At 40.5% G+C, this 25,950-nt stretch overlaps 1 protein-coding gene across 1 annotated transcript in view; it reads left to right on the top strand.

Annotated features, from left to right (window-relative positions):
• Positions 1 to 25,950, top strand: part of VPS41 (VPS41 subunit of HOPS complex) — a 281,951-nt gene that overhangs the window by 2,610 nt on the left and 253,391 nt on the right. Inside the window, exon 2 of the mRNA XM_066272129.1 lies at positions 22,435 to 22,473. Within this exon, the coding sequence (XP_066128226.1) occupies positions 22,435 to 22,473 (39 nt within the window). The remainder of the gene's footprint in view (positions 1 to 22,434; positions 22,474 to 25,950) is intronic.

Here is a 25,950-nt window from a genome sequence, read left to right on the forward strand (position 1 = left end):
CAATAGGGACAGACAGACAGGAAGGGAGAGGGGTGAGAAGCACCAATTCTTCATTGGGGCTCTTTAGTTCATTGATTGCCTTCTCATGTGCCTTGACCAGGGGACTACAACAGACTGACCCCTTACTCAAGCCAGGGACCTTGGGCTTCAAGCCAGTGATCTTTGGACTCAAGCCAGTGACCATGGAGTCATGTCTATGATCCCACACTCAAGCTAGATGAGCCCACGCTCATTCCTGCAACCTGGGGTTTTTTAAACCTGGGTCCTCCATGTCCCAGTCTGACGCTCTATCCACTGTGCCGCCACCTGGTCAGGCTAGAACACCCTGCCTTTTAAAAAATAGTGAAGAACTTAATTTTAAATAATGCTTTTCCTAATGGAGTAGAATTAGCCCTTATCACTTTTTATAAATTTCCTTCAAATCATTATTGCTTTTGCTGTATTAACAGACAGTAAAGAGTTAGAGTAGGCATTCATACCCCACCCCCACGCCCAGTGGTGTCTTTGTCATTTTCAAAAAGACCAGTCAGTAGCAGAAAGAACACTTAAGAAGCATTGTTCCTTTTATTTTTTTTTAAAGAAAGCTAATAAATAAATAACTGCCTATATTACCAATCCTTTATAGCAGGGGTCGGGAACCTTTTTGGCTCAGAAAGCCATGAACGCCACATATTTTAAAATGTAATTCTGTGAGAGCCATACAGCGACCCGTGTGCGTTAAGCATTATCCAATAAAAATTTGGTGTTGTCCCGGAGGACTGCTGTGATTGGCTCCAGCCACCCACAACCATGAACATGAGTGGTAGGAAATGAATGGATTGTAATACATGAGAATGTTTTATATTTTTAACATTATTATTTTTATTAATGATTTGTCTGCGAGCTATATGCAGCCATCAAAAGAGCCACATCTGGCTTGCAATCCATAGGTTCCCGACCCCTGCTTTATAGATTAAAATGGGTTAAACTTTTATCACTCTGCTTGTTGGTGCATTTCACATTTTACCGTAGGAATCTATTAAAATCTCAACTTTATTAAACAGTTTTTTGAGGGAGAAAGGCAGAAGTAAGTAAATTTGTTAATTCTGTTTTGATATTTTGAGCCTTTTAGAAAATCTAGACATAATTTTTCTCCTTTGAATGCTTTAAGAATTGAGATGTAGTTTAGAAGTAACTGTGATGACAGGTTAGGGCAACGGAAGCTTTTTTACTATAAATGCAAACAGCCGTCCATGATGAGCAAGACAAAACCAAACACCTCATCTTAATGTTTTTGAGCATTGTATTTTTTGGTGATTGCACCCCGTCCCCCCCTTAATTTTAGGAATAATCAAGATAGTGAGGTTTTTTGAGTTTAGACCCTCAAAATAAAAATTATTTTTTGGATATGTACATCATTTTTTAAGACTTACTGGGTTATCTTTGTTTATGCTGAGTATGGTAAAGGTCCCCCAAATACCTACCTATATGTTGCATAGTTCATGGGAATCTTGCCATCTGCCTGAAAATCTTCTAAAAAGCAGTTTTATCTGGCACCAAAATGATTTTTAGTTGACCTTCATAATCACAGATTCCCAGCATTTGTCTGTACCTCTCTTCTGAATAGCATACTACTTGAAGCTGATTGTTTGTATACTTGTCTTATCTCTCCTACAGATTACTGAGTCCTCAAGAATAAGGACAAGAGTTTACTGGTGTCTGTAACTCACAGGGCTAGTGCTTTAAGTGCTTTATAGGGCTAGGTGCTTAATAAAATATTTAAATTAATTTACTAGGGAGAGAATAATCTTTTGAATTGAAAATGTCAAATTGTAAGTAAGGGTCAATAGCATTTGTGTTATTTTATCTTACTTGAAACTTTTGAAAGTTATTAATTCACATATATTAGAGATTACTTGCCCTACATAGACGCTCTCTGCCATCTTCCCAAACACCCTTTCATCTGTCCTACAGCTGAGAACCTGGTGGTCTGTTAAAATAGTTGATCAATCAGATCATCTATTTTTTTATTGATTGATTTTAGAGAGAGAGGAGTAGAGAGAGAAAGAAGCATTCATTTTTTGTTCCACCTCGTTGTGCATTCATTTGTTGCTTCCGGTATGTGCCATGACCAGGGATTGAACCTGCAGAGTTGTTTTTTCAGGAGGACACTTAAGAGACTGAGCTAACTGGCCAGGTCCAGACCATCTGTTTCTTTCTTTTTCTTTTTAAAAAAATTTCATTGATTGGTTTTTAGACAGGGAGAAAGAAAGAATGAGAGAGAAACTTTAATCTGCTCCTATATGTGCCCTGACCAGGGATTGAACCCATATCCTTTGCGTATCTGGATGACACTCTAACAAACCGAGCTATCCAGCCAGGTCCAGGCCATCTATTTCTTAACCAAATAGAGTTTCTTTTGACTTCTCCCTCTATGTTTTAGAAATCAGGAAAATACTGTCCTTATTGTAACGTATTTACATATTATCAGAGGCACATTCATGAGCATGTATACTCCTAAATGATTGTACCCCCATGTGTAAAATAAAAAAATTAATGAATAACTGAGCGCCTCAGTTTCCTTCCCTGTAAATTGAGGATTTTACTTTTCAGGACTCTTGTATGACATAAAGCGTTTTAAAATGGCCAGATTGAAATGGTTGTTTTTTTTGTTTTTTGTTTTTTTTTAATAAATTTTTATTAATGGTAATGGGATGACATTAATAAATCAGGGTACATATATTCAAAGAAAACATGTCTAGGTTATTTTGTCATCAAATTATGTTGCAAACCCCTCGCCCAAAGTCAGATTGTCCTCCGTCACCCTCTATCTAGTTCTCTGTGCCCCTCCCCCTCCCCCTAACTCTCTCCCTCCCTCCCTCCCATATCCTCCCTCCCCCCCCCCCACCCTTGGTAACCACCACACTCTTGTCCATGTCTCTTAGTCTCATTTTTATGTTCCACCAATGTATGGAATCATGTAGTTCTTGTTTTTTTCTGATTTACTTATTTCACTCCTTATAATGTTATCAAGATCCCACCATTTTGCTGTAAATGATCTGATGTCATCATTTCTTATGGCTGAGTAGTATTCCATAGTGTATATGTGCCACATCTTCTTTATCCAGTCTTCTATTGAAGGGCTTTTTGGTTGTTTCCATGTCTTGGCCACTGTGAACAGTGCTGCAATGAACATGGGGCTACATGTGTCTTCACGTATCAATGTTTCTGAGGTTTTGGGGTATATACCCAGTAGAGGGATTGCTGGGTCATAAGGTAGTTCCATTTGCAGTTTTTTGAGGAACCACCATACTTTCCTCCATAATGGTTGTACTACTTTACAGTCCCACCAACAGTGAATGAGGGTTCCTTTTTCTCCACAGCCTCTCCAATATTTGCTATTACCCGTCTTGTTGATAATAGCTAATCTAACAGGAGTGAGGTGGTATCTCATTGTAGTTTTGATTTGCATTTCTCTAATAACTAATGAAGCTGAGCATCTTTTCATATATCTGTTGGCCATTTGTATCTCTTCCTGGGAGAAGTGTCTGTTCATGTCCTCTTCCCATTTTTTTATTGGATTGTTTGTTTGTTTGTTGTTGAGTTTTATGAGTTCTTTGTAAATTTTGGATATTAGGCCCTTATCTGAGCTGTCGTTTGAAAATATCAGTTCCCATATAGTTGGCTGTCTGTTTATTTTGATATCAGTTTCTCTTGCTGAGCAAAAACTTTTATTTCTGATGTAGTCCCATTCATTTATCTTTGCCTTCACTTCTCTTGCCATTGGAGTCAAGTTCATAAAATGTTCTTTAAAACCCAGGTCCATGATTTTAGTACCTATGTCTTCTTCTATGTACTTTATTGTTTCAGGTCTTATATTTAGGTCTTTGATCCATTTTGAATTAATTTTAGTACACGGGGACAGGCTGTAGTCGAGTTTCATTCTTTTGCATGTGGCTTTCCAGTTTTCCCAACATCATTTGTTGAAGAGGCTTTCTTTTCTCCATTGTGTGTTGTTGGCCCCTTTATCAAAGATTATTTGACCATATATATGTGGTTTTATTACTGGGCTTTCTATTCTGTTCCATTGGTCTGAATGTCTATTTTTTTTGCCAATACCATGCTGTTTTGATTATCGTGGCCCTATAATATAGTTTAAAGTCAGGTATTGTAATGCCCCCAGCTTCATTCTTTTTCCTTAGGATTGTTTTGGCTATTCGGGGTTTTTTATAGTTCCATATAAATCTGATGATTTTTTGTTCCATTTCTTTAAAAAATCTCATAGGGATTTTGATGGGAATTGCATTAAATTTGTATATTGCTTTGGGTAATATGGCCATTTTGGTTATATTTATTCTTCCTATCCAAGAACAAGGAATATTTTTCCATCTCATTGTATCTTTTTCGATTTCCCTTAACAATGCTTTGTAATTTTCATTATATAGGTCCTTTACGTTCTTTGTTATGTTTATTCCTAGGTATTTTATTTTTTTTGTTGCAATCGTGAAGGGGATTATTTTTTTGAGTTCGTTTTCTAATATTTCATTGTTGGCATATAGAAAGGCTATGGACTTTTGTATGTTAATTTTGTATCCTGCGACCTTACTGTATTGGTTTATTGTTTCTAATAATCTTTTTGTGGAGTCCTTCGGGTTTTCGATGTATAGGATCATATCATCAGCAAAAAGTGATAGCTTTACTTCTTCTTTTCCGATATGGATGCCTTTTATTTCTTTGTCTTGTCTGATTGCTCTGGCCAGAACTTCTAGCACCACGTTGAATAAGAGTGGAGAGAGTGGACAACCCTGTCTTGTTCCTGATTTAAGGTAGAAAGTCCTCAGTTTTATGCCGTTTAATAGGATGTTGGCTGATGGTTTATCATATATGGCCTTTATCATGTTGAGATATTTTCCTTCTATACCCATTTTGTTGAGAGTCTTAAACATAAAATTGTGTTGTATTTTATCAAAAGCCTTTTCTGCATCTATTGATAAGATCATGTGATTTTTGTTCTTTGTTTTGTTGATATGGTGTATTACGTTAACCATTTTGCGTATGTTGAACCATCCTTGAGATTCTGGGATGAATCCCACTTGATCATGATGTATTATTTTTTTAATATGTTGTTGTATTCGGTTTGCCAGTATTTTATTTAGTATTTTAGCATCTGTATTCATTAGAGATATTGGTCTGTAGTTTTCTTTCTTTGTGCCATCCTTGCCAGGTTTTGGTATGAGGGTTATGTTGGCCTCATAAAATGTGTTTGGAAGTATTGCTTCTTCTTCAATTTTTTGGAAGACTTTGAGTAGAATAGGAACCAAGTCTTCTTTGAATGTTTGATAGAATTCACTAGTATAACCGTCTGGGCCTGGACTTTTATTTTTGGGGAGATTTTTAATAGTTTTTTCTGTTTCCTCCCTGCTGATTGGTCTGTTTAGGCTTTCTGCTTCTTCATGACTCAGTCTAGGAAGGTTGTATTGTTCTAGGAATTTATCCATTTCTTTTAGATTGTTGTATTTGGTGGCATATAATTTTTCATAGTATTCTACAATAATTCTTTGTATTTCTATGATGTCTGTGGTGATCTCTCCTCTTTCATTTTGGATTTTATTTATTTGAGTCCTGTGTCTTTTTTCCTTGGTGAGTCTTGCCAAGGGTTTGTCAATTTTGTTGATCTTTTCAAAGAACCAGCTCCTTGTTTTATTGATTTTTTCTATAGTTTTTCTGTTCTCTATTTCATTTATTTCTGCTCTGATTTTTATTATCTCCTTTCTTCGGCTGGTTTTGGGTTGTCTTTGTTCTTCTTTTTCTAGTTCCTTAAGGTGTGAAGTTAAGTGGTTTACTTCGGCTCTCTCTTGTTTGTTCATATAGGCCTGAAGTGATATGAACTTTCCTCTTATTACTGCTTTTGCTGCATCCCAGAGATTCTGATATGTCGTATTTTCATTTTCATTTGTCTGTATATATCTTTTGATTTCTGCGCTTATTTCTTCTTTGACCCATTCATTTTTTAGAAGTATGTTGTTTAGTTTCCACATTTTTGTGGGTTTTTCCCCCTCTTTTTTGCAGTTGAATTCTAGTTTCAAGGCTTTATGATCAGAAAATATGCTTGGTACAATTTCAATTTTTCTAAATTTGCTGATATTGTCTTTGTGGCCCAACATATGGTCAATTCTTGAGAATGTTCCATGTACACTAGAGAAAAATGTATACTCTGTCGCTTTGGGATGAAGTGTCCTGTAGATGTCTATCATATCCAGGTGTTCTAGTATTTCGTTTAAGGCCACTATATCTTTATTGATTCTCTGTTTGGATGACCGATCTAGAGCCGTCAGCGGTGTATTGAGGTCTCCAAGTATGATTGTATTTTTGTTAGTTTTTGTTTTAAGGTCAATAAGTAGCTGTCTTATATATTTTGGTGCTCCTTGGTTTGGTGCATATATATTAAGGATTGTTATGTCTTCTTGATTCAACTTCCCCTTAATCATTATGAAATGACCATTTTTGTCTCTGAGTACTTTTTCTGTCTTGTAGTCAGCATGATTAGATATGAGTATTGCTACACCTGCTTTTTTTTGGGTGTTGTTTGCTTGGAGTATTGTTTTCCAGCCTTTCACTTTGAATTTGTTTTTATCCTTGTTGCTTAGATGTGTTTCTTGTAGGCAGCGTATAGTTGGATTTTCTTTTTTAATCCATTCTGCTACTCTGTGTCTTTTTATTGGTAAGTTTAATCCATTTACATTTAGTGTAATTATTGACACTTGTGGGTTCCCTACTGCCATTTTATAAATTGCTTTCTGTTAGTTTTGTATCTAGTTTGATTCTTCTCTTTTGTTTTTCTATCATTTGTTTTTGTTTGTTTGTGTTCCATACTTCTTTCCTCTGTTGCTCCCTTTTTTAAGTCAAGTGTTTTTGTGGTGGTTTTTTTAAGGGTGGTTACCATTAAGTAATGAAAAGGGTACCTACCATATTCATTGTAGTACCCTATCTTATAAGTATTTCTGCACTTCATCATCCTTTGCTACTGTTAATCTCCATCCTCTCCCCCCTATTTTTCCTTTGTTGTCACAGTTTAAGTTTGGTTTTATTGTGTTCTTGGTGGAGCTGTTACTTGTGGTGTTGTTTTCTTTTGTTTTTTGAATCTGGTTGGAAAACCCCCCTTAGTATTTCCTGGAGTGGGGGCTTTCTGTTGATAAATTCTCTCATCTTTTCTGTATTTGTGAATGTTTTTATATCTCCTTCATACTTGAAGGATAGCTTTGATGGGTATAGTATTCTTGGCTGAAAGTTCCTCTCTTTCAGGGCTTTAAATATTGGGGTCCACTCTCTTCTAGCTTGTAGAGTTTCTGCTGAGAAATCTGATGATAATCTAATAGGCCTTCCTTTATATGTTGTACTCTTCTTTTCCCTGGCTGCCTTGAGAATTTTTTCTTTGTCATTGGTTTGTGTCATCTTTATTATGATGTGCCTTGGAATGGGTTTGTTGGGGTTAAGAAAACTTGGTGTTCTGTTTGCTTCTTGAATTTGAGGCTTTAGTTCCTTCCACAGGCTTGGGAAGTTCTCGTCTATTATTTGTTTGAGTATATTCTCCATTCCATTTTCTTTCTCTTCTCCCTCTGATATACCTATTATTCTTATGTTATTCTTTCTGATGGAGTCAGACAATTCCTGTAGGGCTTTCTCATTTTTTATTATTTTTGAGTCTCTTTCTTCTTCTCTCTGTTGTGCCTCAAGTTGTTTGTCTTCTATTTCACTAATCCTATCTTCAATCTGGGCTGTTCTGTTAGCTAAGCTTGTTACCTCGTTTTTTAGCTCGTGAATTGAGTTTTTCATTTCTGTTTGATTTGTTTTTATAGTTTCAATTTCCTTGGTAATATATTCTTTGTGTTCATTGAGTTGTTTTCTGATCTCCCTATATTGCCTTTCTGTGTTTTCTTGTATATCTCTGAGTATTTTAAAGATTTCTATTTTAAATTCTCTGTCATTTAGCTCCAAGGCTTCCAATATGTTAAGTCTTTTCTCCATAGATTTTTCCACATCTATTTGTGTTACCTCTCTTTCTTTTGTATCCATAATATTCGATTTCCTCTTTCTTATCGGCATCTGAGGGTGGTCTTGTTGATAGCACTAATTAGAATTAATAATGAGTAAAAAGTAAAAAAAAAGAAAAAGAAAAAAAAAGAAAAAAAAAAGGTAAAACACCCCCCCAAAAAAACAGTAGTAATTTATTATTTCCCCCTTTTTTCTTTCTTCTCTTTCCCTCCTCTTCCCTCCTCAGGGAAATATCGTGCCTATAATGGAGGGCTTGATTTGGGGTGAGGAGTTCAAGGGGCAAAAAAAGGGAGTAGGGACCTACTAAATGCAAAAAAAAAAAGAAAAAAAAAAAAAAGGAAGAAAATCTTAGACAAGCATAAGATGATTTGCTTGTAAGTGATGGTCAACTAAGAGAAATAATGAGAGGGATAAGAGGGAACTAGAAAAAAGGATCAAAAAAGAATAATAAAGAAGAAAAAAATAAAAATAATATGTAAAAATCTGTTGTATTAAGTGGAGCGAAGATTAAATACAATGGAGACCTTGGGTTGGGAGGACCCAAAATGCTACAAAAATAAACAAACAAGAAAAAAAATAAAAACAAAAGCAAAAAAGAGAAATAAAGCCAAAAAAAAGCCTTGAGTCCCAAATTAACTAATTTGTTCGTGATTGAGGATTATATGGGAGGAAAGTAAAATGAGAAAAGAAAAAACGAATAGAAAGGAAAAAATAAGAAAAAGAGAAAAACGAAGGAAGAAATAAAATAGGAAGAGAAAAAAACAAAATAAAGCAAGACCAAAAAAAAAACAAAAGAGGAGAGAGTGAGAGTTAAGTGTTTTGGAGTATAACCTTAAAGGAGGGTGAGGATGAAGAAGAGAAATAAAATGCAACACTCATGGGTAGTGTAGTTCAAGAAAGGGGAAGCATAAGATGGGCAGGGAATAGAAGGACCAATATGGAGGAAATAAAGGCAATAAGACAGAAGAAACAAACAACAACAACAAAAAAATTAGTGGATCAAGTTGTAAAGTCTGTGGATTTTTCTTGATTTTGAGAGGTTAACTTCTTCCTTTTTCTTTTCTCTCCCTCTTCCTGGTCGGTGACTCTGTACCCCAGGCTCTGCCCCTGTGTCACTCTTAGGTAGGGATTTGCAGTTGATGGGATTCTATGGCAATGTCATATAATTGGCTTTAGTCTTGCTCGAAGTAAAGGCTTGTTGGCGTTTGCAGGGTCCAACGATGAGAGAGTTTGCTTTCCTGGATTCTCTCTCCTAGTCCCCCCTTTCTGAATTAGCAGCCTGGTGATCCAGCTATAAGGCTGCAACTGCTTCTGCCTGGGGAGTAAGAGGCTCAAAGAGCTGGGAAATCCCCACTCTATCCCCACTCAGTGCAAGGCTTTGGGAAAGGCTCTGACAGTCAGGGCCTCCAGTGTAATCAGGCGGGGGTGGGAGTCAATTGTTGTCAAGGTGACTGTTCAGCGCCTATCATTTAGTTGGACCTCTCAACCCAGGCTTTCCACACTTTGTAGCCTGTTTTTGCAGGGAAGAAGAGGCACTAGTCTCTGCTTACGACTAGTGTAGTATAGACCTTATTATCTGCCAAGTCCTTCTTGTTAGCGTTTATCCCTGAATATGGAGGCTCTATCAAGTGCCCCGCCCCTTTAGCGAGAGGCACTTAAAAAATATCACGCCTCTTGTCTTGGATCTCTGAACAGAGAGAGATCCTATCAATTAGAACCGAGGGTGCACAGATTTTATGGGTTAAGCTAATTTCAGTGATTGGGTCGCAGCTGTGCTTCAGAAGGTATTTTAGGCTGCCTGCGCGCGTCCCTCCCCCAATGCTTGATTGTTAGCTTGAATGGCTGGGTGAGGTGCCCCGCCCACGGAGAGAATCTCCCAAGCCTCTCCCGCTCGCCCTGCCGCTGGCGGCTGGACCGCACCAGGCGCAGGATAATGGAGCCCCCGGGTGTGCGGGCCAGCAGGGCGCCCTGGGCGCGTGGAATGCCCAAGGCTCGTGCGCGAATGGGGCGCTCTGGGCACCGGTGGCCAGCGACCCCCACTCGCAGTGTGCGGGCTGCTGGGAACGTCAGCGGTGCTCAACCAGACCGGGCGCGCGCTCAGCTGCTCGCGCCGGCTTGCGGCGGCGGCTCGTGAGGGCTGCTCGCGGAGGCGGTTCGCGGCGCGGCGGCTCGCGGTTCCCGGTTCCCAAGTATATGGGCTGACTCACCGCAGGCGCACTCCCTCGTGGCTTGAATGAGCGTCGCTGCGGTAGCTTCCTCCACACCCTCGTCTCTCAGATTCAAGTGATAACAGTCTTTTTGCTTTCAGTTTGTGTGGAACTCCGGAATGCTCCGAGGATAAATTTTTCTGTTTCTAGTTGATAAATTTGTTGTGATTTAGGGGAGAGCTGTCGGACGCGCTTCTCACGGCGCCATTTCTGTGACGTCACTTGAAATGGTTGTTTTATAAAGAGGACAGTGTGCCGTTACCTGTGCGGGGAAGTGAAGACCTGAATGGGGGCGGTGGAGGATGAAGGAACACACAGAGACATAGATAGAGTTTGGGTCAGGTGGGACATTGTGCTGTGATGGAGACACAATGACCCTGAGCCTGGAAAACCCTTTTATTTTATATGCTTACACAAGAGGGTGTTATGCTAGGGGTGGAGGTGATACTTATGTAAAGCTCTAGCCTACAAGCATATTAGGACATCCTGAGCCTGTTGGTAGTGCTGTGTGCTTGCCGCCCTGCTTTTGGCATCATTACCACGAACAGTCTTCCAGTTGTTTTAGTGATCTGCCCAGCCAGGTCACTCCAGGCCGAGCAGGGCCCTTCCTCTGCTCTCAGCTGCATGTAGGCTGGACGCATTCAGATGCAGTGGCTCTCTACATGTCCCCCTTTTTAATTTATCTACTTATCCCAAAGCTTTAGTGCACGAGGAAATCATCCTCTAATAAGCACATATTTGGGGGAGATAAGAAGTGGCAAATAGAGTGTGGAAGCTTCTTGTGTAGATTATCATGTCAGGGACCTGGCGTCCCTAAGTCCACAAGAATGATACCTGTTTATGGCAACGTTCCATTCTCAGTTCACTCTCCTACATTATCCCCTTTTTTTATCTCTTAAATGCAGGCAATGACATGTTATGCTTGCTTGGAAGAGCTGTCTTTGAATGACTCGGCATCTGACTGAAAATGAGCAAAACAAAATTATACAACATTTTATTAAAACAGTCATATACCAAGCAGTATGTTTATTTGTTTGTTTATTTATTTATTTATTTATTTTTTACAGAGACACAGAGGGATTCAGAGAGAGGGATAGATAGGGACAGACACACAGGAACGGAGAGAGATGAGAAGCATCAATCATCAGTTTTTGTTGCAATACCTTAGTTGTTCATTGATTACTTTCTCATATGTGCCTTGACCTCGGGTCTTCAGCAGACCTAGTAACCCCTTGCTCGAGCCAGCGACCTTGGGTCCAAGCTGGTGAGCTATGCTTAAACCAGATGAGCCCGCGCTCAAGCTGGCGACCTCGGGGTCTCCGACCTGGTCTTCCATATCCCAGTCCGACACTATCCACTGCGCCACCGCCTGGTCAGGCCCAAGCAGTATGTTTAAACATATAAAAGGGTTAAACTTGTAAATTGTTAAGAAGTTGATTTGTGACTTGTGTTGGACTAACAATATTGTCACAACTATTTTGAATATGTTTATGTAGCTTAGCTATACCAATACTAATATTATCATTCCAAATTCCTTGAAGATGCATTTTGATTTTTTTCCATTCCCATTGAGATTAATTATAGGGAACAGAGGTATTCAGATCCACTGAAAGGCTGCATGACATAGGAATTGTTGGCGTACTTTAATGCTCTGAATTTGATCCCCTAAATTTAGAACTGTAGCTTCTAATGCATTCAGCTATGCCTCTAGTTTTAAACTAATATGTTCTTGATCATGTAAAGCCAAGAAAGTATTTTGAGCCAATTGATTAACGTAGTGCACATTTTGAATCCTTTGGTTAAGAGCAGTAGCTCCTATTATAGTGGAAGATAATAAGCCTATGAGGGTTATTATTGCTGAATATGATATTATACCAACAACTCTTTTGGACCGGTAGATGAGAATGGATAAGTAATTGGTGTATACAAATATTGATCAACTTATGACCCATGCAACTTATGACCATTCGACTTTACGACCACAATCACTAGCCACGACTGCTCCATGTCTGGCAGTGCAAGCGTTGCCCAGCTGGGCGTACGACAGTGTGGACCAGCTTCCGGCAGCACTACCATCTCCACGTGCACCATTTCAACTGTTATCCCAGACTCGGTACAGCAATTTGTGTTTTGTGTCTTGGATATTTTTCATCAATCCCCTCCCAAGATGTCTACCAAGAGGAGAAATTGTCTTTGCAAAATTTAAACCAGTTGTAATGGTAATGCAGTGTTTTACTTAAACCTGACGAATGTAAAAATAAGAAACAAGATGGTGTAGAGATGATACAAATGGCATAAATGAACAAAGAAAATTATGATAAAATGATTTAAAGATTTTTATAACATCATTTCACAGTACTGTACATATAGCCTACTCAATTTATGACCAAATCGTGTTACGACCGGTCTGTCGGAACCAATCGTGGTCGTAAGTCGAGCACTAGCTGTATCTTGTAAAGCTTGGAGCCCTGCATCATGATACCAGAATCCAGAAATATTTGTTGGAAGCATAAGAAAAGAAGGTTGTTTTAATACTAAAATGTCCTGCTTTTTTTTTTATTATATCTAGTGATACAATTTGTCAGATTATAATGACCGTACTGGACTGTATAATATGGTCCAGTTGGAGTAATATTTACCAGTCCAGCCAAAAGTATATATGGAAGCTGGACACATGCTCAGAGGCTATAACAAGGGTGAAGTGACACAGGGGGAAAGGGCAGAATCAAAGGATTTTGGGTAAAATTTACAAAATCTGTTGCAAGGGCTAAATGCCACAACCACCTTTGGAGGCGGCTGGAAACAGTTCTAAGAATATTGCTCATAAAACCTCCAGAAGTCATATAATTGTGATGAGTATGAGAAACATTGTATCTTTGGGACCAATCACAAACTAGTTTGGATGTTCCTGTAATATTAAAGCATTTTTGTACAAGGTAGTATTTTCAATCCAATGCAGGAACCCGCTGAATTCTTGAATGGTATTATTAGGGCAGTAAGAAATAGGGGGTGTTGTAAAGCCAGAGTTAAATTTCAATGTGCTGACCCAAACCCTCACAGTCATATCAGGAAAACTATGTCTAAATTCTTCAGGAGCAGAGGAATCCTCCTCCCGTTTTTCCCAATCTTCCTTCACCTTTTGTTCTAATTCTTGTCTACTCCAGGGGAGGTTTTTCCTCCTTTTCCTCAACTCTTAGCTGTAACAGGAGGAGGAGGTGTAAAAGGAGGGGGAGGAGTAAGAAGACCCTTATAACCTCTCACTGTTTTTTTTAAATGGTCAGCTAAAGTGTCTGACGGCAATCTCTTGTCGTCTTGGGTAGGATCAAGACAATCTCTAATTAAATTCCACAAGGAGAAGGCTATAACCAGAATCTTACCTAGGCCTTCTGCCGTATAACAGGGCTTTAATTGCTTACCAACCCTTTGCCACTTTTTCTCTTTAACAGTCCCCTCTGCAGGGAACCAGGGGCATGTCTTCTGTACAAAATATAAAAACTCAGCAAGTTGACTCCTGCAGACAGTAAAGCCACGGGCTATTAACATTGCCTTGAGCATCTGCACATAAAGATTTCTTTCTTGAGAATCAGAGTTGCCCATATTTTACATCCAGTAGAAATCCATTCCTTACCTCAACTCAACTTGTATCTGACCTGCGTCCTCTCGCCTGACATGTGGAGTTCCCTCGTACTCAGGTCCCTGTTTAGGCGCCACTTGCCTCGACTTATGCAGGGAAGTGAAGACCTGAGTGGGGGCAGTGGAGGATTAAGGAAAACACAAAGACAGAGATAGGGTTTGGGCCAAGTGGGACAGTGTGCTCTGATGGAGACACAATGACCCCAGCCTGGAAAACCCTTTTATTTTGTAATCAACAGGTATTAAACAAAAAGGTATTGTGTTGGAGAGTTGAGGTAGTAACTCTTTGTAAAGCTCTATCCTACAAGCATATCAGGACACCCAGAGCCTGTGGCAGCCCTGTGTACTTGCTGCCCTGCTTCGGGCGTCAATACCACGAACAGCCTTCCAGTTAGTTGTTTTAGTGACCTTGCCCTGCTAGATCACTGCAGGCAGAGCAGGGCCCGTCCTCTGTCCTCTGCTCTCAGCTGCAGGTAGGCTGGATGCTTTCAGGTGCAGTGGCTCCCTACAACAATGATTCATCCAAAATTGGGCTTGCCTTAGGTATACACATTTCTCTTCTGTAAGGATCAAGAAAAGATCAAATTGTTAAATTCAGGAAAGTGTGCTGGGATTGCCAGAGTGTAGCAGAGACAGGGAGGTAATGATAGGGACCCTGTAAGACTGAGAACAAAGGAAGACAAACATTTGCATTCCATTGGTCAGAGACCCTTATCTGAAGTTTATGTTTGAAATTCGCCAATGAGCTAGACCCAGCCCCTGTTGCTATGCTCTGTGCAACTCCCTTAGCGAATAGGTAACCGCCACATCTGCTTCTGTGTAATGCAGGGGTCCCCAAACTACGGCCTGCGGGCTGCATGCGGCCCCCTGAGGCCATTTATCCGCCCCCACCGCACTTCCCGGAGGGGTACCTCTTTCATTGGTGGTCAGTGAGAGGATGCATAGTTTCCATTGAAATACTGATCAGTTTGTTGATTTAAATTTACTTGTTCTTTATTTTAAATATTGTATTTGTTCCTGTTTTGTTTTTTTACTTTAAAATAAGATATGTGCAGTGTGCATAGGGATTTGTTCATAGTTTTTTTATAGTCCGGCCCTCCAACGGTATGAGGGACAGTGAACTGGCCCCCTGTGTAAAAAGTTTGGGGACCCCTGGTGTAATGCTTGCTTACTTAGGATATATAAGGAACTAGCTGTAAGCGCCAGGCACGACTCTCATTTTGCAGTCCCTTGTGGGTACGGTGTCTCCGGACACCTTGAGAGTTCGTCCCTGTGCAGGTTAAACTTGGCTAATAAAGTAAGATCTAAAACCCTGAAAGTCTCCAACGTTTGTTCTCGTGCTTGGTGAATGCAACATCTTCTCTTACAGTTTGGCCAAGACAGACTTTTAAAAGCAACTTGACTATTGAGTAAAGTGAAAACGAAATCTCAACCAAGTTGCAAAAGTACAGGATCAGAGAAATTTGTAGACTGCCCTATCTTTAATATCATGGTACTAAAGTGTAGTCACAATTTAGCTTAGCTGGACATGCTTAGTGCCTTAGTGTTTTTCTCTCGTATTTGTCTGGGTTGGCTGGCTGAAGGCCAGTGTCACTAGCAGCCACATTGCCACCTTGGAGAGGGAGCCCTCATCAGATCTGGTAATTCTGGGTTTCATACAGCTCCCCATTCATGGCTTCCCAGTAACAGTTGCCTTTCTGTCAAGGAACTTGGTCCTCCTTATGTTTTTGTTACAAAATGCTTGTGATTCTAGGCTTCTATTAATGCCCATTGAATCAAAATCTGTGAAGATGGAGTGTTTAGCAGGTATTAGCCAAGTCCAAGTCTCCAAATGAAGTTTAGATGGTCTGACACAAAGTCAGATTTGGGATTGGATCACTAAGTCACCAAGCTTAGTGATCCAGGCGTTGGGATTATTCTTCACTTGCAGAATAAGATGAGGGCAGTAGCTAAGGCTGGTGGGTTGGACAGAGTTGGTAACCTGCGTCTCTGCTTCTGCTCACTCCCCAGACATTGTTCTATCTTTCCTACAAAACCAGGCTAGTCCCAAGGTACCCCAAAACTTTTTGAAATTAAGGTTCTGTGATACAAGGACATCAAATGCTTATCACACAGAATATTGCCTCTTTCCTGTGCCTGTGTCAGACATTGAGAGCTGTCATACCCTCTATCCATTAAGCTCTGCTGTGCCACACAGATTGCTGGGAAGGAAGTGAAGGTGGTAGTGCAGCCTTGAGTGTTGAATGTCTATCTCCAGCCCAGTCTGATTTCCTGGGCCCTGGTCTTTGCTCTTTTTCTTCATCCTGCAGAATTTGGAGCTGGCCTTCCTCAAGCTCCAGCCTCCTCTTTCTATCCCAAATTCCCCTCACCTCTATGACAAACGTATACCCTCAAAAGTCTGAGGACCTTACAACCTGAGAGGTACTGGCTTCTCTCTGGGCTGACAGCCTTCCTCATCCCTCTGCTCTGATGCCAGCTGTGGTGAGTCTTCTCCCAGGCCACTGTCATGGGTCCTGTGCTGATGTTGGGATTAGGTGTGAGGGTAGGTTGAAAACCTTTATTGGAGGGGTCTTCTGATAGCCCACTTAGCCCCTTTCCTGAGTTGCTAGGTGGTTAACATTCTGTTTGAGTCTCAATCCTTGTTTGCTACTGCCTTTCTCCAAGCCCCCTCTGTAATTGTTTGTAGCCCTGAGCTTGTATCGGCCTGGAGAAGTGCACCTGGTACTGCTCATAAGCAGAAAGAAGCATAGAGAAGACGGGAGTGTTAAATCGGTTACTTATTTTTTATTGTCATCACCAGCAAATGGTTGTTGAGTTGTTTGTTCCTTTGAGTAGGATAATGGGAGACAAGAAGAGGCAGAAGCACTTGGGTTTATCTACAGTTTATTTTAAAGGATAACCATAAGGACAACAAGACTGTTAATGCTGTGTGTGAGCTCAGGGTTATAGGAAGAAACGAAGGCCACAGTAGCCCAGATCTAGACCTTGTGTCTTGGGCTCATGAGACAATTCTGTGGAAGAGGTGAGACATAGGTTGGGCTGTGAGAAAAGGTTAGGATTTAGAAACAGCTCGTGTGTTTCAGACTTTTTAAAAATCTAATGGTAACATGAAAATACAAACCATGGAATCCAAAGGCTCATGTTGCAGCAAGAGTGAAGGCCTTCAGCCTAACTACCTACCTCCCAAAGGTATCCTTGTGGTTTCCTTGAACTTGTAGAACATGTTGGGATTTGGAAGACTGCTAGGATGAGTGGGCCAAGGGCCTTCTAAGCTGAAGGAAGCACTTAAGGAAAAGTTCAGTTTTAACATCACAAATTCAAGGCAGGCATCTGGCAATGGAAATGAGGGGGATTGTCTTGATATAGGGAAACTGGGAATCCTATTGGGTGAATGTGTTGTATGGACATAGCTACTCAGCTTCAACTGATGCTTTGTAGAAATGTGGATCCTGGTAGACATATAGTCTAAATTTTATGAAATCAGAAATACATATGTTTATGTGGAAATCATAAAGACACTACCGAGGCATCTGGTTGGAGAAAATGCAGTTAGCATGCCACTTAGAGGTGTGAGCATGTACTATCTCAGTGAGAAGTCACCCATTGTGGCTAGAGAGCCCAGGGTTTGTGTAGAGAGTGGGAAGTGAGGTTAAAAGTCTGTTTAGGCCAGGTTGGGGTGAGTTTTGACTACCTTGCTGAGGAACCTGAAATCTCCTAACTCCTGAGGAGGATTCTTTGAGGAGGACAGTGACCAGTGTGATGTGTGTTTTGGGAAGGTAATCTGACATAGTTGATGAATAGATTTGAGAGGTGGGATGTGTCTGTGGAGAGCATTAATATGGATAGATGATTGGGTTTAAGGGATTGGTTTGTGAAAGAAAGGTAAAGTGAAACAGTTGTTGAATTTAGCGATCAACTTCTTACCCAGAATTTATCTGGCTGGGTACTTTCTAGCCTATCATTTTTGCTTCAACCATAACAGCACAATTTTTCTTATTGTGGCAAAAAATACATACCATAATATTTACCACTTTAACCTTTTTTACCTGTATTATTCAGTGACATTAAGTACATTCACATTGTTGTTCAACCATCAACAGCATCCACCCCCAAAACTTGTCATTGTCAAAAACTGAAACTTGTACCCATTAAATAATAGTCCTCAGTACTCTCTCCTCCATTCTTGCTAACCTCTATTTTACTGTCTCATATAAGAGTAATCCCACGATATTTGTCATTTTGTCTGCCTATTTTATTTAGAGAACAGCACGATTTTATAACTTATATTTTCATGATTTGATGTTAGATTCTTTGAAAGATAGTGTATAAAGTTAAAAAATGTTTGAAAACCACTGACTTTCTACATTGTAATCTTTCCGAGTTCAGACTTGTATCTTAGCCTCCTCACTGAGGGCATTCATGTCATGTCTTGTTTGCATGTCTATAGAGCAGGCGTCCCCAAACTACAGCCAGCGGGCTGCATGTGGCTCCCTGAGGCCATTTATCCGGTGCCTGACGCACTTCTGGAAGGAGCACTTCTTTCATTGGTGGTCAATGAGAGGAGCACAGGATGCATCTGCATCTGCATCCTGTGCTCCTGGAGTACTGTATGTGGAGGCGCCACAAAGCGCGATGTCGCTCACGTACAGTACTACTTCCAGTGACGTGGGACACACGCGTCACGGCTCTGGAACCGCGTCATATCACTTGTTACAGCTGTGGCAAATATGGAACCAGACATTGACCATCTCATTAGCCAAAAGCAGGCCCATAGTTCCCATTGAAATACTGGTCAGTTTGTTGATTTAAATTTACTTGTTCTTTATTTTAAATATTGTATTTGTTCCTGGGTTTTTTTGTTTTGTTTTGTTTTGTTTTTGTTTTTTTACTTTAAAATAAGATATGTGCAGTGTGCATAGGGATTTGTTCATAGTTTTTTTTATAGTCCGGCCCTCCAACGGTCTGAGGGACAGTGACTGGCCCCCTGTGTAAAAAGTTTGGGGACCCCTGCTATAGAGCATTAAGCAGGGTGGCTTGATGAATGAATGAAGCTAAGAGACCAGTCTAATTCTTGAAGTCACTCAAGCATTGCATTGGTAGGATTATGAACAAAGTGTAATTTTTTTGAGACCACAGCTATGTTTGGGAGTTTGTGTTGGTACTAAGGATAAGTCTGAGAGAGACTTGGAATAAATGTTTTTGATTCTGTCAGTCACAGGAAGTACCTCTGTAAGCTTGATTTTCCTGGAAGACGAAGGTTTCTGAGATCTGATTGCTTTCTAGTGGAGAGCAAGAGTATAATCTGCTTTAGAGTTTTATTTTAGTCAGGAATGTAAACAGGGCCCTGGCTGGTTGGCTCAGTGGTAGAGCGTCAACTTGGTGTGTGGATGTCTTAGGTTTGATTCCCGATCAGGGCACACAGAAATGACCATCTGCTTCTCCAACCCTCCTTTTTTCTCTCTTTCTCTCTTTCTCTCTCTTCTCCTTCTGCAGCGAGCTCAATTGGTTTGAGTGAGTTGGCCCTCGAAATAAGGATGGCTCCATGGAACCTCTGTCTCTGGCACTAAAAATAGCTTGGTTGCTGAGCAACAACCCAAGATAGGCAGAGCATCCCTGGGAAGGGGGCTTGCCTGGTATATCCCTGTCTAGATACATGCAGCAGTTTCTGTCTCCCCTCTGCTCACTTAAAAAAAAATGTAAATAGGGCATTTTCATTTTAACCCTTGTGGATATTTGAATGGATTCCAAATAACAAAATATTCCTTCTGTTTAATGTAATTTTTTTGAAAAGAGTAGTCAAATCTCCTTTCAGAGTTCTAGTAGAGTTGAGAAATAGGAACTTATGTGTGGTTTTTTGGCACAGTTGTCAAAGCCTGGTTTTGTTAATGTTAATAACTTAACATTCAGGCCCTGGCCGATTGGCTCAGCGGTAGAGCGTCGGCCTGGTGTGCGGGAGACCCGGGTTCGATTCCCGGCCAGGGCACATAGGAGAAGCGCCCATTTGCTTCTCCACCCCCCCTCCTTCCTCTCTGTCTCTCTTTTCCCCTCCCGCAGCCAAGGCTCCATTGGAGCAAAGATGGCCCGGGCGCTGGGGATGGCTCCTTGGCCTCTGCCCCAGGTGCTAGAGTGGCTCTGGTCAAGGCAGAGCGACGCCCCGGAGGGGCAGAGCGTGGCCCCTGGTGGGCGTGCTGGGTGGATCCTGTCGGGAGCATGTGGGAGTCTGTCTGACTGTCTCTCCCCGTTTCCAGCTTCAGAAAAATACAAAAAAAAAAAAAAAACAACCAAAAAAAAAAAACCCCAAAAAAACTTAACATTCAGGGATTTTTAAAAGTTCAGCCTCTAAATCTCAATGTTTTTAGAATGTTCTTAGAAATTATCTAAAATGGTAGGCATGATACATATCATTAACTCTGGAGAACTGTCAGATAGTAGAATAATTGGATTTTTTATGTGTGTTATTGGTGTAAAGAAAAAAAAGTTACTGTGGAGAAATTGTAGCTTCAAATTAATAAGAACTTTCTAATACTTAGAATAACATTAAATTAAATAGGCTATATTGGAATGTAGAAGAGAATCTCTTATTCACCATGGTTATTAGTATAACTACAGTGAGATTCTTAAGTATCAATACATGTAACTTTCATCCCCATTTTACAGATGGTCTTTGAGAGCAGGGACTGTATTGTCCATAAGGCTCATCCTCAGGCAGCCTGCCAACTGCTAGGTTATTATTAATTTTCCATGAATGAAATAAAATGTTTTCAAACACCAGATTTGTGCTTTTTTCTGCTCTCCAATTTGCATTGAGTAACAGTTGCATCTAACTTTCTTTAGAGTGGTCATTCTTTTTGTTGTAAAAATATTCGTTTTGTCTGAAATGTCCTTGCCTCATGTTTTTTGTTCTTTATCTCATGGATTGTTGTGAAATGCTTACATTCAGTGTCAGCATATTAGTTGTGGCCTTTTATTGCTATTGATATCTATAAGTACGTTAAGTAAATCTTCATTTTGCTGACCTCTTTGAGGATGTGTGGCATCAGCAGATTCTCTTTTTCAGCAGACAGGTGAGAGAAGGATTAAGTCAGTTTTTCCCTTTTGCTTTGTTTTCTAAAGAACAGCAAGATTCATTGTCTAGCAAGGGGGAAACTGTTAAATGGCAAATTTTGTCTTCCAGTTAATGGTTTAAAGAATGGATGTAAATCAGAATCACATCAGGGGAATTCTGTTGTAAATGGCTGTTTAAGCAAGACAATTATTTTGACTCAACCAGGTTAAATAGCATAATAATTAATAGGACAAGAGCTTTTTAGTATAAAAAGTAGTTTATAGATCATTTCAGATTGCAGTTTCCTCTTCGAGATCAGGAGAGCAATAAGGCTGCTTTCCCAGAGTGATTTGCATTTTTGGCAAGGAAAAAAGCTTTCTGTACACTCACATGACAATTTCTTGGGTCATTTGTTATCCTGCTGACCACTTGAGGGAAGTAAGCAGGAGCACTGGATTGTGTGGCCCCAGAGTAATCATCTCAGTCCTGCAGTGTGTAGAGAATTGGGAGGCCTGTGAGTTTGGCCCATGTGGAGACCTTTACACTGTATTTGCCGAATACCTCCAGAAAAGGCAAGTGGGGATGTGTCCCAGCAGAGCCCAAGCTCTATGTCTGTCAGGCATCCCTGATTTGACTTCCCTGTGCAGTGGGACACTCCTGCTTATCAGCAGGCTGGCAGCCTCTTCGAGACTACTCTTGAGGCGGCTATGAGGAAGCTACTAATCAGTGCCGACACCAACTGCCACGGGAGGAAAGACGACCACACACAAGTTAGTTGCAAGAATCACACAGGCAGTTTATTACTCGCAAATCCTTTTGGCGTCCCTGGGTACAGCTTAAGGGGGCCCGTCGGTGTGCTTCTCTCGGCTGTCTTTGGTCAGAGCTCAGAGCAGCGTGGAGACAGTCCACGTTCTCGTTGGAGCTGGACAACTACCTCAGCAGGGGGCCCCTCAGTTGTAGTACCTTTTCTGGCCAACGTCTTCTAACACGTGTCAGTCTACAGCAGCGGTTCTCAACCTGTGGGTCGCAACCCCGGCGGGGGTCGAACGGCCAAAACACAGGGGTTGCCTAAAGCCATCGGAAAATACGTATTTATTATACAATACATTTTTAAATAAAATATGTATTTCTGATGGCTTTAGGCGACCCCTGTGTTTTGGCAAGGAGCCCCTTTTATGTTAATCTACTGAGTGTTACATCAAGCCACTTTTAAAGATGTTCCTAGGGAAGCTTCTTGTTTATGTTAATTTACAGAGTTTTGACATCAGCTACTTCTTATCTATGTATAACTGCACACACTATATTAATTCCTATCCAGACGGCATAACTTTACTTAATTTCCTTAATTAATTTTAATATATCTTAATTACTTTTATATATCATCCATATTTTTTATATTCCTATATACTTAATTACTATAACATTATATTACTACAACAGGATATAAAGATTCTTTTCCCTTGAAAGTAGTTTTTATTCTTTGTCACTGTTCTGACCATTTCTCTCTCTGCTTTGTAGGAAACTGGGTCTCTCGAGGAGTCTACCGATGAGTCTGAGGTAAGGTGGTGTTGCAGGAGCCTGGATGTTTCTAGCTAACTACTTGTCATTAGCAATGTCAATGTAAAAAACTTCCAAACCTGTGAGAATTTTTATGAGTTTATTTTAGCTAAACTGTCGACAGTTGCTTGGTAGCAAAGTCTCAATAGATTGAGAAAATGCTCTGGAAAATTGCAGTTTCACCACTTATTTTATACATCAGAATCAAGAAGACCTAAAGGGGTTACATGAAATTGGTTGGTGATAGATTAGAGGGGTGGGAGAGAGCAGAGCACGGAAGTCTCTGGGATTGGATAAGAAGTAAAAGTGTACATGCTGATACCTCTTTCACATAGGCAGGAACAGGACAGTTAACAGTTAGTGATTCACATGCTAACAGTAACAGTGAGGGGTTTGTTGGTACCTGCTCTGGTGGGATGCCTGCCAAAAGGGAGGGCAGGAAAAGAAGATTTACCCTTACATTTTAAAGACATGTTATCAGGTACATTATTGTAGATGCAAAAGGCAACAGACAGGCTAGATTAAGGTAAACATTGACCACTGTTAGAGATTAAGGTAAGCATTGATCATGTCCCTTAGGACATGACTACCCACTATGAACTGTGTTTGGTTAGAAAGTTTTAATTTTTGACCATCCTGTGTAGTTACTTTAGGTCTCAGATTCTGTAAGAACACCATGCAGACTTTCCCTGAGCCTGTCAGGTTCAGCATGCCCCTATTTCATCCAGAGCAACTTGTTCTGCCCTGCTATATAGAGCCTTCCCACCACTGGGATGGCAAAGTAGGACCATAGGTGATGAGCATTGGGCAAAAACATGCCAGTTGTTGTTAAGAATGTTAAGTGGAGCCCTGGCTGGATAGGTCAGTTGGCAGTTGTCCCCAACCTTTTTTGGGCCATGGACCGGTTTAATGTCAGAAAATATTTTCTTGGACCGGCCTTTAGGGTGGGACGGATAAATGCACAAAATAAAATTATGCAACCAGCGTAAAAACTGTGGTATTTTTAAATATAATTGTCAAACTTATGATATTTGTTGGGCTAAGTTAAAGGAGGAATGAGCATGTCCTCATTATTCAGGCTGTATTTAAATTTGTTATTCTGACAACGTTTTATGTCTGACATCAATATGTAATATGATAGGTTCAGGCTCGCTACCAATCATGAACATACGACAAAAAAATAAACATGAATCCACTGTATACTCGTATGCAACTTTATTAGAAGCATGCTCTTAACATCGCACCAACAACATAACATGAGTAACATCCTCTCTGCCTCCAAACACTTTCCAGTTGCTATGGTAACGTTTAAACATGCCTTAAAAATAAGATACAACACAAAAACAAATATAAAATGCATGAAAAATACAACTCACCATTGTTATGAATATTGTAAGTTAAGGGTTATTTATTATAATGTTTATATGGAATGAGAGTTAGTAGCCTCTCAACAACTATAACGCTGAATCAGTGGGAGCCCTGAGCTTGTTTCTCTGCAATGAGATGGTCCCATCTAGGGGTAATGGGAGACAATGACACCCAAAGTGTGTTGCTTATGTCCAGTCTATTCCGTAATTTAGTTTTGGTTGCTGTCACTGCAGAAAATCCCGCTTCACACAAATAGGATGTCGGAAATGGCAGCAGGGTTTTTAGTGCTTTTGTGGCGATCTCGGGGTATTCTGCCATGACTTTAATCCAGAACACCAGCAGAGTTGTAGTCTCGAACATATTTTTAAGGCCGCCGTCATTTGCGATCTCTTGTAGTTGATCCTCCTCTTGCATAGACATGCTGGATACACCTGGTCTGTTGACAAATGGATTGCGGATCCATTCCTTGTCTTTTGTGGTTGGGAAGTAGCATTCAAACTCTTTTAAAAGCAAATACAGGTGATTGTGCACCAGCTGGGACAATGAAGGCTTGGGCTCAGTCTCTTCCAAAATTCCCACGAATGTTTGAAACATGTCAAATATACCCCTGTTCACGTGTTGTCCCCACAAATCCAGTTTGGCTTTAAATGCAGCTACTTTATCTGCCAACTTGAAGACAGTTGTCATTTTCCCCTGAAGTGACCAATTGAGCTCATTGAAGAGGTTAAATATGTCGCACAAGTAAGTTTTGCGACCCATTCCTCGTCACTGAAATGTGCTCCTAGCAGTGACTTTTTTTTCTGAGAGAAATCTCTGCAGCGGCTCTCGAAATTCAAACACTCTGGCCAGGGACCTCCCTCGGGATAACCCATCTTATTTCTGTGTATAAGAGAAGATGTCTGTGCTACACGTTCATTTCCTCACAAAGCTGCCTGAACAGGTGCGAGTGAAGGGCGTGTGTTTTGATGTGGTTAATAACTAACGACATCATTCAATACACTGTTAAGTTCCAGTGGTATATTTCGGCTAGCCAGCATTTCTCTGTGAATGACACAATGTGTAGACTCGCATTCAGGTGCAACCTCCTTAATCCGAGTAGTTAAACCAGACATCCTTCCGGTCATGGCAGCAGCTCCATCTGTGCATTTGACGACACAAAAAGACCATTTCAGTTTTTCTGATAAATAGTTCTGCAGCTGTGGTTTTGGTTGACAATGATAGTGCACATAACATATCCTCATGCACATCCTCTTGATAAAGATAACGCACGTAAACTAGTAGCATTGCCTTGTCAATATCTGTAGATTCGTCAACCTGAAGAGCTCACCACAGTGATTTATTAATCCTTTCCTACAATTGTGATTCAATGTCCTCTGCTATTTCCTCAATGTGCCGTGTAACAGTGGTAGCTGAAAGAGGCATCTGTGCTATCTTTTTAACCACAGCCTCTCCTAGAAGTTCACGACAAATGTCTTTAATGGCTGGAAGGATCAATTCTTTACCAGTGGTGAATGGCTTCTTAGCCTTAGCAATACGATTAGCCACCAAGTATGATGCTCTCAGTGCACTCGCATTTATTGATGTAGTGGCCACCAGTAATTGTTTCTGTCCTTGTTCATGCTTTTTTCTTTCGAAATACTTAGAAGGCTTGTCTTTTAAAGTAGGGTGCTTGGTCTCCAAGTGGCGAAGCAGTGTTGAAGGCTTCATTGCCTCATTACTTAGCCAGTCGCCACATATTTTGCAGAGCGCCTTGGTGCGCGAGAATCACCAGTTGCGATAAATCCATACATCAAGTAGGACTCCTGGTATTGTCTGTTAAATGAAGCCTTTTATTTCTTCGAGGTCGTAGGTTCTTCTTCTGTCTCCTCACTGGCCCTTTTCCACTTCGCAAGAAAACTTTCGATGGATTTTGTTTTTCACTCATTTTGCTAGTTTATGGATTTAATTTTAGCGGCAACGTATCACGTGACCGAGACAAACGTCAGGAGTGAGTCTTAGACAGATGTAACAGAGGGAATCTGGTCATTTTAAAAAAATAAAACATCTTCAGACTTAAATATAAATAAAATGGAAATAATGTAAGTTATTTATTCTTTCTCTGCGGACCGG

Source organism: Saccopteryx bilineata, chromosome 4 (assembly GCF_036850765.1).
Source record: "Saccopteryx bilineata isolate mSacBil1 chromosome 4, mSacBil1_pri_phased_curated, whole genome shotgun sequence".
NCBI lineage: Eukaryota > Metazoa > Chordata > Mammalia > Chiroptera > Emballonuridae > Saccopteryx > Saccopteryx bilineata.